At 37.7% G+C, this 14,862-nt stretch overlaps 1 protein-coding gene across 1 annotated transcript in view; it reads right to left on the bottom strand.

Moving 5' to 3' along the window:
* Positions 1-14,862, bottom strand: part of LOC150077066 (1,5-anhydro-D-fructose reductase-like) — a 59,037-nt gene that overhangs the window by 10,311 nt on the left and 33,864 nt on the right. Inside the window, exons 4-6 of the mRNA XM_090385970.1 lie at positions 9,604-9,687; positions 7,829-7,945; positions 2,782-2,912 (exon numbers count right to left, since the gene is read on the bottom strand). Coding sequence (XP_090242096.1) covers positions 2,782-2,912; positions 7,829-7,945; positions 9,604-9,687 — 332 coding nt within the window. The remainder of the gene's footprint in view (positions 1-2,781; positions 2,913-7,828; positions 7,946-9,603; positions 9,688-14,862) is intronic.

Raw genomic sequence — 14,862 nt, 5'->3', positions numbered from 1 at the left:
CGTGGTCATGGCAGATATTTTTCCGGATTGGCCCATGTTCTATTGGGTAGTCAACTCTTGAACAGTGCTGCGCCTGTTCGCCTGTACGAGTCGTCGGACCCGGCGCTCACCTCTAACTTCAACCTTTCGCTGACCTTTGCAGTTTTTCCGCCGGGTCGTTGTTTGACCATTTTGACGCCAGCCTTGTTACACTTTAACTACGGCGGCTCTCGAACACTCCACCAGTTCAGCCGTTTGGGAAATCGAGGCACCAGCTCATCGAGCTCCCACAATCTGTCCTTTATCAAAGTTCGATAAATCCTTCCTTTTACCCATCACGCTCGGAAGTTTACTACCTACTGAACCACTGACACCTTATCTATACTACGTAGATCGACTAACTCGCACTCTCGTACCTCACGTGGTCAACGGGTCGCATTCAGTTTTCATAAGGGATGTCATAATTCAGTGATCACTCAGTGTATGTGTGTGGTAAAACAAAGCAGCCAAGTTCTTTCTTCATTCCGAGACTGTCTTTCACAGTTATCCCTGTAGGAGCATTGGCACTCGTAGGGTGCCAATGCTCCTACAGTCAGGACCAGATATATCGAAGTGCAGTGGCGCAGTTGCTCTAGGACCTCAAAATGGCAGGGGGGGGGGAGCCTAGAACCGAGGTTTGCTACTAGGTTAAGGACTTCCGGACCTTATTTTAGGGAGTCTGTAAATATATGTGTGCCAGGGCTCCAGACTATCTAAATCTGGCTTTGCCTACAGTAGCAACTAAATGTTCTTGCATGTTTCTATGAGTGACATCTATGTATATGAATTCCTTCTGTGTTAGGGATGTACAACTCATTCATTCCAAATTTACGTCATTTTGTCTAAACTTACTTCAACTCTGTTACCGTGGCCAGCAAAGTAACACGTAGGATAATCAGCTTACACAGCTTACATTCAGAACCTCTTGTACGTTCTTATTTCATAAATTTATTATGTGTTCTACTAGTTAACACGCTCCTTGTCCTTTCAACACCGTGTGGAAAAACTTGGGTCTTAACCTCGTGTAGCTGGAAAGTTGGGGGGGGGGGGGATTTGAGTTTTCTGCAGATCATGGCCAAATTACTCGGACTCTTATGCGAGTTGGTGGACAAAAAATTCAAGGTTTATCAAAAAAAAAAAAAAAAACAAGAAAAACGGGTTTTTCATCCAGTTGGATGAAAAACCAAGTAACGCGTATATGCTTTAAGCGAAAATGAACATGTTAACTGTTAACACATTTCTGGTACGCACTTAGTATTCACAGTATTTTTTTATTATGCTTTATAATGAAAAATAAATATGCTTTTATTTTTCATTTTATTTTTCGCTTTATGTAACTTATTAATTTAATACCAGTAACTTCTTTTGTATACACATTCGTTCGGCCTGGATACAATGAAGCAAAATATTGATATCAACCTCATTACAAAGAGGCACTCTACAACTAAATGCCAATGCACGTCAGCATACACCAAACCAGTTTGAAGAGAACAACAGCATAAAGGAATTAATGTTGGGTTGCAGTCAAGTGGGACTCCCCGCTGCTCTTTTTCCGATGCAGGTCATGCCGTGACACTTTTACTTTATACATTCATTCTTGATGGAAGAGACAGTGCTTTTTGGGATAGCCACGGACACTTCATGTTCTGAGAGTAACCATTATGCCAAACAAATGCACACTGGAAAGTACATTTTTTTCTTTTACGACTAAAGAGAATAATTAAAATTCACTCTAGCATGAGCAGTCAATAAAGGAAATGTATACAGAAAAAAGGAATTCAATTAAAAAGCAATTACAGAATGCACGGGGATGTTACATCAGGCAGAACTTTCCGTAGTTCTTCACCTCATTTGCAGATGCTTCAGTGAAAAAGGCTGACGTAACACGTAGGATAATCAGCTTATTCATAATCACGGGCAGTTTGCAGTACAGTAAAATTAACTATTTCATATTTTACAGTGAAATTAATTTGTATTAACATGCATTTCAGTTCCTTGCTGAGTTACAGCCATGTTGCCACTAGTGGTGCTGATATTGTTAGCCGTACTCTGAACTGATTTTGTTTCACCTTATGACAGATTCTCGTATAGATTAATTTTTATTCAGATGCTGAAATGGCGGATGTCTGGGGCCGTTGATCTTATTATTAGCGTCTGTGAACGCTGAGTAGGGAGAGATAGAGAGCCTGCTTGGCACCTGTTTTAGAAGAACTGGTTATGAGCCATATTAAGAAGAATCCTGGAACCAAGCGGAAACAGCAGAGGTCAATGTTTCGCGCGCAATACAGTCTGGAGGATTCTTCACAAGTTCATCACTACTTTATCATCTGAACTGAGAGCCCCTCCAAATATTATCTTAGATTGGATGTGGCGGATCCCTGCCGCGAACAGATCTCCTGGAACCATTCATGGTGCATTATCCTGCTGAAGTAATTGTAACCAGTTGGATATGTATAAACTGTGAGCATGAAAGGATTCACCCAGTTGGCAACAGTGTTCAAGTAGATCGTGGCATTCAGACGTTGGTCTATCAGTATCAGAACCAGCGTCTGCCAAGAAAACTCCCTCCACACCATCATACCTCTACTATCAATGTGACAGTTCAATTGTCCATGAAAATTGAAACCATCAAGTAACACTGTCTGACGGAGCAGTCAAAGAATTTGGATTATGGGAACATTTAGGTTTTTCTGTTTTCAAACGAGATCTGATTCTACTCTTTGGATAAGAAATACAATAAATATATTTAATTAGCATACTTACAGACCGTACTGTAATCGAGCGATATCAGGAAGTGCAGGCGATCCTAATGGAGCATAAGCTGTTAACGTAATATCCCGTTCCTTGCAGAAGTTGAATAATTTTTGCTGTGACAGATAGGCATGGCATTCAACCTTAAAGACAAAATATAAAATGGTCACAAACAAGAGTAAATTGAACTGACTGCTACAGAGAGTGCACACTATACTCTCAAAAATTCAGCTGCTTCTCCTATTCTAGTGAAGTAGGCTCAACCGGTCGTAAGCCGTAATAGCCATTTGTCACTGGGCGTTGAGGTACGGAAAAGATGCCAGATTATGGTATGGAAAATATGGCCTTCATTGACTAAGCAGTTGGCAACTGGTTTGAAAGAGTGGAGCACAATATCAGCTTTGTTGCAGTAAACTTGTCGAAAGTATCAAGAGAAATTTCGTGAATAAAAATCAGTTATTTTCAAAAGTACTGCCGCATAAATTCTTTTGAGAGTTCAGTGTACTGTATTTTACAGAAGGTTACAAAAAGTTCGTCATACAAACAGAATTAAAACGGGAAATTTCTGTTTCAGTAACTCGATGTATTTATGAAAACAATAATCTTATTCTAGTAGAAAAGGCTTAATTCTTTATGGGTCTCACCGAACTAGGATTGAGCAGAACGAAGTTATCGTCTGATCATGTCCACGTGTTGAGTGTTATTCAGAATTTGCTGGTTAGGTGGTAGACAGGTTAAGCTCCACTCTGACGAAGCGATTATTTTCATCGATAATACGAAGAAGAGTCAGTAATTGTGTCACAAAGTAAGCAAAAAACTGACCTTAACATAACAGGTTTTTTTGTTTGTTTGTTTGTGCTTTTTTTATCATGATCGACAAACGAAGGACAAAAATTTTCAGAATTTGAAAAAGCGATTGGACAAGTGTGTAAATAATTTTGGTGAATTATGTTGAAAAGCAAATGCTACGTTCAGGCCACTTTTCTGCATACTTCATTTTTTATTCCTTGTTTTGTGACTTACTGAGTCTCCCATGTAAACACGTACTGCACATTAATGTAACTTATATTTCAAATAATTAATTATAATAAGTAAAAACTTCGGACTTTTTAAAAAGAAAAATAAACTGTGCTGAAGAATTTTGGTCAATCAAAAGGGATTATGCCCAAACCAGCTGAAGGTGCATTCTGTGCTTTGAACACATTATTTTACACTATAAGATTTCCACCACATCAGTTTTAAAAAAATAAAAATAAATAAATAATAATCAAATTTTAGTTCTACTTATTAAATAATCATTGCCAAGAGAAAAAGATTTTTTTAAATCATTTGATGTTTAAACGATCATCATATTCTATTTTAAATACTGTTCATGGTTTTATGTTATTTTTGTTAATATTTTTAAAAATAATACTTTCGACAGGAGCTGTAGTGGTCATCATTGATAAAGAGCAGGAAAGAGCGAAAATTTTTGTAGATATAATGCTGACATAAAAAGCTGAAATTTAAGATAATTTTCGCATGGAAATAAACCAGTTTAACGTTACATATACACTAATTCACATAACATATTATGTAAATATATCTTCTTTTTTTTTTATTTAAAATAGGACACCAAAATCAACTTTTTACCTTGTCCCCATACTAAGAACCAAACTGCGTTAGGCCCAATGGACATTTGATAGTTTTGCTATAGTAGTTTGCTGGCCGTGCTTGAAGGTACTCAGTACCGGATTAAGGCCAAGTGATGCCCTTAGCACAGCCTAACAACGGCTGTGCTAAGCCCTTCGGCTTCGGCTTCGGCTTCTCCATTGCTTAATTTACAAGACATTAAGATTCAATAAGTGCTGAACATGAAATAAGAGTTTTAAAATTTATAACCCTTTTTTCAGATTTCTTCTAGGTAAGACCTTACAACTATATTAAATAAAAACTTTTGGTTTTTTTTAATTTTTATTTATTTAACGAAAACACTAAATAGCAGTAAAAAATATAAGCAAAGATTTACCTATAAGTTTATATTTTTTTATTTTTTAAAACGTGTTCTTCGAGATTTTTTTAATTGCAAAGTCTTTGATCAAGTGCTCAAAACTAATTTGCCGTAACAAATCTGCTTCCATAACAAAACTTAGCAGAGACAACCCATCCAACCTGTCTTGTCGCATAGCTGTTCTCTTGGGATTTTTAATGTGCTTGAGTTGAGAAAATGACCGCTCAGCTGTGCAATTTATTAATGTTAAAAAAATGCGAAAGGCAATATCATTTGGAAATGCACAATCAATTTTGTCTTCTACAGTTATTTTATAAAGTTTAGCAAGACTGAATCTGGTTTTCACACTTTTCGTTGCACTGAACTTATGGCATACTTATACGTGAAACTGCTGGAGATCAGCAGAGAGATTATTATCCAAGTCTTCTGAGTAAGCATTAATTAGTTTTTGAGAGCAGTGAATACCTTTCACTTTCAGCAGATGAAATGACATTATTTGGCACATCACTTAGAAAGGAAAATCTGTCTGCTATTTCTTTGTACACCTCTTCTCTTCTTCCCATCTCAGTTTCTAGTTTGTCAATAATTGGGTAAAAGGTGGTGATACGAAATTTATCTCTGGCATTCAGATCTACTTCTGGTGCATCTCCGTCATTGGGTACCTTCTTTCTGATACATTTGCGACTTTGAACGGCCTTGTATCAACATCTGGTAGTATTTCCTTTACAAGTGCTTTAAATCTTTCAACGTCATCCCTTAAAAAGCATAGTTGGTCAGCTAATGACCCATACAGATTTGCACATGTTTTTAAGTTCACATCTTCACTTTACAGAACTTGACTTGCTCTATGAAACTTTTTCAAAATCTCATCCCACATGAACAACATGAAACCAAATTCTACCTCTTGCATCTTATTTGCAATATTACCTGCTTCTCTTCTAGTATCTCCCTTTTGTGACTGGTTTTCAGCTAAACACTCTTAAAGCTTCCAATATCTTAAAGAAACACTTCAAAATTGTTGCCATTGCATATGCCTCCCATCTGGTATTTTAACACACAGGTTCTGGGATTTTAACACAGGTTCACTTCCAAGACAAGCTTTAAGAATTTTTCACCCTCTGGTTGAGGCCGAAAAAAATGAATAGAGCAAATGCACTGTAGACTTGACAGCAGTCAGCAGCACTTCGGCCTACCAGATTTAGTGAATGGGCTGCACAGGGCACATATATGGCAAACTTATTTTCTTCTAAAATCTTTTGCTGCATCCCCTTAGCAGCATTGTCTTAGGACTCACCCCTACATTTTGAAAAATTTAGTTTTCAAACTTCACGTAAGTACTGCAATACGTGGTTTGTCATTTCCTCACCGGTATGGTTTTTCCGTTTCAAAAATGTTAAAAAGCGTTCAACAGGCCAATATTTTAAGTATCGAAGTACAACACTTAACTGATCTATATGTGTTAGATCTGGTGTTGAATCAACTGACATGGTAAAATAAACAGAAGAATTTACTTCGTCAACAATGAACGCGTGGACCTTCTGAGCCAATTAGTACAATGATGGTTTTGGACAGATAAGAAGGATTTCCTTTTCCAGATTTCGAAATGTGCCCTGCTAAAAATGGATCAAACAGACTTATGAGCTCAAGCAGTCCTAAAAAATTCCCATTCTGCACAAACCAAAATTTATCTGTTCCTCCAAAAGCTAGGCCACTTTCAGCTAACGTACGAATAACAGCTATTACACGCTCCAAGACATGTTCCCAGTAATTGCACTCTTCTTTAATATGTTTTTCCAACTCTTGTCGCGAGCCCAAATGTTGTCTGTGAGTTAAGTATGTTAGCATAGAGTCTCGGTGAGTATTGCTTCTTTCATGATGAGCAATTACACAAGTATTTCGCCAGTCACTGAACCCTTCTCTTTCAACAAAACACGAAATGTTTTTGTGAACAGTATCTTGTTTGTTTGCCACTTTTGAAAGTTCGGCAAAATTTTGTCATGTGGCCCATTATGGTGTTGACAGTCACTGGGTCCGCAAGCAATCCAATAAGCCACAACCCTGGATCTTTTGCTTTATTTACTTCATCTTTTGCAGACTGAATCATTTCACCTTGGTCCAGTAGATTTTCATTTTCAGCAATCTTTGCAACTCCAGACAGTCTTGTAGAGCAACTTGCCTCAACACTTACGCTAGACATATCAAGAGAATTTACGGGCAAAGTGTGATCAGTAGTGAGACTCGTGCCAATTGAGCCAGTGACACCTCAACATCATTATGATGTTCTGATCTTGAAGTTGACGGAGCGGTACTGATAGGTGTGGAGCTTTGTTCATCTTCAATCTTATCATAGTCAGATACAGTACAAGTAGCTTCTGATGGTGGAAATCTGTTTTGATTTAGAAGAACAGGTTGGTTAACTTTTGTGAAGAAATTAGTCAGCTTTCCAGTCTTGGCCACTAAATCTAAAGCCTTTTGTTGATTCCTTTTGGCCAGTTTTCTCTTTTTGCACCACTTAATTGAACACGTTTCATCTTGGGTCTGAAAACTACAGAAGAATAAATATTGAAAAATATACATGAAACTCGCGAAAGCTACTATTTTAAATTTTTAATAAATACAGTACACCAATTGAGAGTGAATTTTGTGTAACCTTCAGTATCACGACAAAAGTGATTTTTTTGGAAGAAAACTTTTTTTAACAATGCGGAGATAAATCGAAAACAGCAGGTAAGAACATTTACAAAAAATCAGCTAAAACAGTGTATGACAGTGAAAGAGTTAAAGTTGGCATGGTAGCTAGGAAAAAAAAAAACTGTGATGTCCCCTTTCCCATGGTGCCCTAAATACGTGCTTATTTTGTTTATTGATTAATGCGGCACTGGTTTGTAATCATATCACTGTTATTCGATTTGAAAGGCCGTAGGGTTCGAATCCGATTGGTGACGGGAGGAATTTATTGTTAAACCAACAAAATTCTTCTTGGAACCTCGAAAAATAAACACATACATTATTTACACACAAAATAACCGCGACCACTAATTACTGATATTAACGAATGTCAAGACTTACCTGTATGTTGGCTGGCTTTAACTTCCCATTGTCACAAATTCGTTGTATCTGCTCGCTATTGACATTACATAATCCTATAGCTTTGGCCTTTTCTGCTATTACGCAGTCTTCCATACCCTGAAGAAAGAACAAACTAACTGGCTGGAGATATCAGCATAATCGGATAAAAAAATCAAATACTGTATATGAGGGATTTTTCAGACGTTTTCTGTATTAGTTAGTGTTTTGTGGAAGGCGCCACCGGTGGTTTCCCACATCTGCGCCACGTTTGCTGTATTGTGGGGCCAGCGTGCAACGGGTTAGAGCAAGTATGCTTCCGTTAGTTGTGGGATTAGTGTCGATTATCCATTAAATATAAATGGCGCTAGAAAAGTGCGTTCATTCAATCCTCAACTAGGGCCTATGAAAAATTGTAAATCAATATCACATGGACGGATGTTTGGACATATGCACTAATGCTATGAGCTCGTATTAAATAACAATAAACAACAAATACTAGAATTACACATAACAGGAGTTCATTCGTGCAAATCATTATGCTACAGTAATACCACACTGGAAACTTCTGAAATGTCTCTCGTAATATGGTTTTTACTATTATAATCACGTAATTTTCCCGTTTGTCCTCATGTTTTTTCTATTATAATCACAGAGTGGTTATTAATGGACTCTTAGTAGACTAATGCTATTAGTGTGGAGATCCCCTCAGTTCAGTGCTGGGCCAATTGTTGTTTTCTATATCTATTAATGATATTGATAAAGGTATATCAAGCTTAATGTTATATATAAGTAATATCAATCTCTTAATTATAGCATCTTTGAAGATAAAGATTTAGACCATTTTATAATTGTTGAATCTTCTTATTTATTTATTTACAATTGTTTGTCTATTTTCTATATGATTATGATAGCATATCCATGGTAGTTTGTTATTCACATTTTCTATGATAAAAATGTATTTGAACAGTTAACTTACTTTATGTAAGTTTATAGTGGAAAAAATCATTCTGCTAATTCCACTAAAACGAATTACACTAAAATAAACTTCTCAATAAACCCATCACTAATGTTAGTCAAAGCAGGGATACATTCTGTCATTTGGGATTCTTACCTGGCTATCCTGCCGAACAGGATATATATGTGCTTAAAAAGTTCTGGTCACTCTCAGTTTTCAAATAACGTAAGACTGAACACCAAGATCCGTCGTTAAAGCTTCATTTCGTACATTCCCATTTTCTGAAAACTTGGGAGCGGTCTCCGACGAACACGGTGAAGGGTTTTACCAAGATATGACATTTCTCAAATGGAAAAAAAGATACCAGGGAAAATGAAGTCCAAATATGTTGGAATCTCGTACGGGAGACACCAATGGACAATTATGAAAGGCACAAAAACGACAAAATAAGTGTTTTGTGATCAGATGAACATTTTTATAAATAGAATAAGGTTAATAGACCTATTGTTCAATATTTATTACTGTATGTAACATTTTCTTCATATATATGAAATTTTTTTTACTAGAAACTTTTTGACTTTAATCCTTTCTCCCTTAAAATTGGGGGGGGGAAGGTTACAGCAATATGGTTGCCATATTTGAACTCAGCAACGTCAAATCTACAAGAATCACCCCAGGGAGCGAAACATTTTTTTTTTTTTTTCCGACCAGTGTTATTAAGAAGCGTGAGTTTCAGGGGTTATGGATAAAAAAAAAAAAAAAAATATATATATATATATATATATGTATATATAAGTTGCAGGATATTTTAACTACTAACCTTCCAAGTTTCCAACAGATCAACGTCTTCATCTACAGCTAGTTTTCCGTCCTCTATGGCAAAGCAGTCATCATCGTCTTTTCCCTTAAAAATACAGTACGAAATTAAAACAAAATAAAAGCATTATTTTCTGTGAGAGAGAGAGAACATAGCAAATATTTTCAATACGCGTTTAATGGCTATCAAATTTCTATTTGGAAAGGAACAGCATTAAATAGAAATTCCAAATTTCTATTTGATGCTGGTCATAAAATCGCATATTTTTGTATTGGAAGAAATATATGAAAATATTTATTTCATTAATGCCAAATCGATGTGCCCTATGCGCATCACTCAGTCACATCCAGTGATGGGTACAATCGAGAAGTCATAATCGATTATTTCGATTATAACAAATCATTCCATTATTTCGATGATGTTCATATTACTCGATTATGCGATTATACTCATATCATTCGAATGATTCACTATATTATGAAATTTTTGATTATTTCGTTCGATTATTGCACTCCATTATTTCATTCGTTATATATCAGTCGATTATTTCATTCGATTATGCCCATCACTACCAGCATCCCTGTATTAGACAGTGATTTTAAGCGCCGTGTGTAAAAAGCTTGGTTTCGAATCCCATCAATGATGCGAGGAACTTTTAGACTTTTTCACATTGTGGGTAACCAGAAGATAATAGAAAATGTGTCCGCTGTATCATCCATGACAATTTTTCGACAGATTTTACATAGTCTTCTGTCACTCCTTTAGAGAGGTTTCAATCAATGGCGGACTGGTTCAGAACCCTAAGCGACGATCACCGTTGGGGACAATACATTACTAAATTGTATACAGTACTTGATTGAACTATACGGTGTATAAAAAGGAAATTTTATTTTATAACCCTTGGAAAAGCTGGGATGGTTTCTTTCATGTGCGAGGGCTATGATACTTCAACGTATTTGTATGATGATTAAAACGTAATTATCACCTTAAACAGTTTTAGATCCCCGTTTAGAAAATTCGAGAACTGCCCCTGTATTTTATAACCTGTTTTTATGTTTTGAAGATTGATAAAACCCAATTTCTGTGCAAGGCAAATTACATGCCAGAAAAATAGTTTCAAATAACTTTTTTTTAATTACATGTATTAAAATAGCGAAAAATATCAGAGATAGTAGGGAAATAACACACCCGAGATCTGAGGCTTAACTACTATTCTATTTCCTCCGTCCCCAAAAGGATTTTCGAACGGGCTCTTCCTGCTCTATAACAATCATAACAAATAGCAGTTTGTTCGATCTCCTGACCAGGAGAAATGGCAAGCTCGAAACAGCCAAAGGCTATTTTTAAAGAGTCCATAATGAATTTCAGGTCACGAAAAAAAAAAAAAAGAAAAAAAAGTGATTACGTCAAAAGTTGCTTTAAGCTGAGCTGGTGTAACACAGATGGGGTTGCCATTTCTTCCGGAATTAATATACTGTAGTATACGTCCCATTTGGATATAGTAATTAGAAATCATTATAATATCGTAATAACAAAATTAGCATTAAATATTTATTATACATTATATGTGTTCTAATCAATAAAGAAAACATGTTTTACTGTTTACGTAGATTTTGCTGTACCTAACATAACGAAATATAATTATTAAGTTGCAGTTGGACGACTTGGTAACCACTGAAAGAACCGGTTGCCATTATGGCGAAACAGAGTCATGGGAACATATTATGTACAACTGTGAAGAGTATAATGATGTAAGAGTTGAATTGTTATCTCGGATAAGTAATCTCAATGTTATGGTAGTAGGCTGTGAAACAATTCTAGTGGAAACGCAAGATAACCTCTCGGCTTCCCAGGACTTCGCAACTGCTGCAACACCACGTGCATAGAATTCTGCTTAGCTAGAATTCTGTATAGGTGGCTTGCGCTGCACTTCATTAATTGAGTCATGAGTTCATATAATATAATGCAAATAGCGGAGTCAAATTCAAATCGTTATCTCTTCTGGCAGGAGTAGGCCTACTAATCGTGAAAATTGGGATCCCTCGTGGTGGCATATGACACAGCGGTAGATCATGCTCTTGTAATCTGGAGGTGAGGATCTTTGAATGCTTTAGAATTCAGCTGCAAATGCCGGTATGGAAAGATGTGTGCACATTATAATTTACAAAGGTAGCTTACATAGTTCTCAAATGACGGGATTGTACTGTGAGTGGGCAAGGATGTGGTATTCTGTTCTTGAATTCGGGTGGATGTGCACACCTACTTCTCTCCTGCACATGATCGGCGTCCTCGGTTTTCACTTCATATCCATTCATGACAGTTCGTGTTTTTTTTTTTTTGTAGTTGTTGGCGCATCGGCTTCTGTGGCCATAATGCACCACCCAAGGTTTTTGCAGTATTTTAATCCAAGCCCGAGGCGGGATCCTAACCCGCGACCTTTGGGTTGCCAGGCAGGCACTTTACCCACCCGGCTAGCCCGGTCGGCACAGTTCATGGTGCTATCAGTATCGTTGTAACTGTTACCCGCAGCTCCTTGTGGTGATTCATGAAACTAACAGAACTCCAGCTTCGTGTGCTGTCAGTTTGTCCAAGCTATATTGAACAATTAGACTTTACACCAGCCGGTATTCAAATAAACAAATTCCAATCCTGCAACTAAAACACTTTATTTACAATAAAATAAAATAAAATACGAGCGTATAAAATGAAATTAAATGAAATAAAATAAAATATATAGTAGTCTAAAACTGATGTGATTTAATTTACAATAAAATACAAAAATATAAAAATATAAAATATGATGATAAAAGCGATAAAAACAATTAATAAAATACCGTAACAACTGTAGCTTTCGGAGATAGCGATCTCCTTTCTCAACAGCATATTTCTGCTGTGTGGCACATCCTTAAATAGTAGATCCACGGCACTCGTCACATGGTGGTTCCTCGGGAGTAAGGCCGGAATTTCCCATTATGCACCGGAACCGGAAATGGCTCGGGAGCGCGCTAGCTGAACCCGTTCATCTCGCCCAAGCACCACGATTTCAAAGAGGGGATATAAGCGTACACCCTTGTCTCTATTAATGGAATTGCTAGCTGCCCCAATACGTAAACTCTCAAGCCATTTACGGTCCCAGAACCCCTGTGCATGATCCGTGATGACAGCATCCTCCGGGGAGATTTGATGTTGCTTCTCCCAAAAATGTTCTGCCACGGCAGACTTCCCATAGTTTGCGGACTTTATTGCATTCATATGCTCCCCCAGACGGTCTTTCAGTCGTCGCCCCGTCTCACCTACATAACACACCCCACAATCCGGGCATTTAATTTCGTATAATAAATAAATAAATAAATTTTCTGTTTATACTCCGGGACGACCAAACGGTCAGAGGAGTTTACAAGATACACAGAATACAAGAAACAGCATCGCATTCAGCAGTCACGGGCTTGAACCCCTGTCACTCAAGGCACGTGTACTTATGCACCCGCGCGCCTGACCACTAGGCTACGGCGTCCTCTATACCACTCCACTGTTGGCTTCTTTCGTTATGGTGGCTTCTTTCGTTTTATAAAATCCATCAAGAGTTGGTGGATTTTATAAAAGGACAGACTATACGAGAAGACGAGATTATGATTTCTTTTGATGTTACATCATTGTTCACTTGTATCCCTATTAAATTCGGAGTCCAGTGTGTTGGAATGGCATTAGAAAAGGATGTTTTGTTAAGTACTAGGTCTCCTCTTAGTGTTAATGATATTTGTGAGGGTGTGGAGTTCTGTTTATCCAGTACCACTATGGATTTCCAAGATGTCATGTATAAGCAGATCCATGGCACAGCCATGGGTTCCCCCATTAGTGCCATAGTGGCCAACTTATCTATGGAAGAGTTAGAAGTTAGAATTTTTGAGGGTTTGGAATTTCCCATGCATAAATGGAAAAGATTTGTTGATGACACATTCACCATTATACAAAAGGGGAGGGAGGATCAGATACTTCATGTCCTTAATAGCTTCTCCTTTTATTAAATTTACTTCGGAGTGGAAGCAGAGGGAACCCTACCGTTCCTTGACGTGTTGATTATTAGGGATGGTTGTAGGTTCAAGACCAAGGTGTTTAGAAAGCCCATGTGCCGAGGTCAATATACTCATTATACCTCGGCACAATCCAGCCAACACAAGGGTAGTGTTGTCAAGGCTTTCGTAGATAGGGTGTGGTCCCACTGTAGCACCTCCGAGGACAGAGATAATGAAATTATTCGTGTCACGGCAGACCTCAAGAAATGCGGCTACTCCCAGAGGGTGTTGGACAGAATTATTAGAGGAGCGGAGTCCATCCGTACTGAGCCGTTCGCCCCTGTGAGCACTGCATACATTCCCTACTATCCGGGCCTTTCAGACCACATTGCACGAATAATTCGGGGGTGCCAGATACGCTGTGTGCAACTCCCGGGACGGAGGTTGTACACAGTGATATCCTGTGTCAAAGACCCCATAACGAAAGAAGCCAACAGTGGAGTGGTATACGAAATTAAATGCCCGGATTGTGGGGTGTGTTATGTAGGTGAAACGGGGCGACGACTGAAAGACCGTCTGGGGGAGCATATGAATGCAATAAAGTCCGCAAACTATAGGAAGTCTGCCGTGGCAGAACATTTTTGGGAGAAGCAACATCAAATCTCCCCGGAGGATGCTGTCATCACGGATCATGTACAGGGGTTCTGGGACCGTAAATGGCTTGAGAGTTTACGTATTGGGGCAGCTAGCAATTCCATTAATAGAGACAAGGGTGTACGCTTAAATCCCCTCTTTGAATCCGTGGTGCTTTGGCGAGATGAACGGTTTTAGCTAGCGCGCTCCCGAGCCATTTCCGGTTCCGGTGCATAATGGGAAATTCCGGCCTTACTCCCGAGGAACCACCATGTGACGAGTGCCGTGGATCTGCTATTTAAGGATGTGCCACACAGCAGAAATATGCTGTTGAGAAAGGAGATCGCTATCTCCGAAAGCTACAGTTGTTATGGTATTTTATAAATTGTTTTTATCGCTTTTATCATCATATTTTATATTTTTATATTTTTGTATTTTATTGTAAATTAAATCACATCAGTTTTAGACTACTATATATTTTATTTTATTTCATTTAATTTCATTTTATACGCTCGTATTTTATTTTATTTTATTGTAAATAAAGTGTTTTAGTTGCAGGATTGGAATTTGTTTATTTGAATATCGGCTGGTGTAAAGTCTAATTGTTCAATATGAA

This window comes from Mastigoproctus giganteus, chromosome 12, assembly GCF_048544385.1.
Source record: "Mastigoproctus giganteus isolate SK-2022 chromosome 12, ASM4854438v1, whole genome shotgun sequence".
NCBI classification, from domain to species: Eukaryota; Metazoa; Arthropoda; class Arachnida; order Uropygi; family Thelyphonidae; genus Mastigoproctus; species Mastigoproctus giganteus.
The sequence above is the reverse complement of the archived record's forward strand: the minus strand, read 5'-3'. Positions and strand labels throughout refer to the sequence as shown.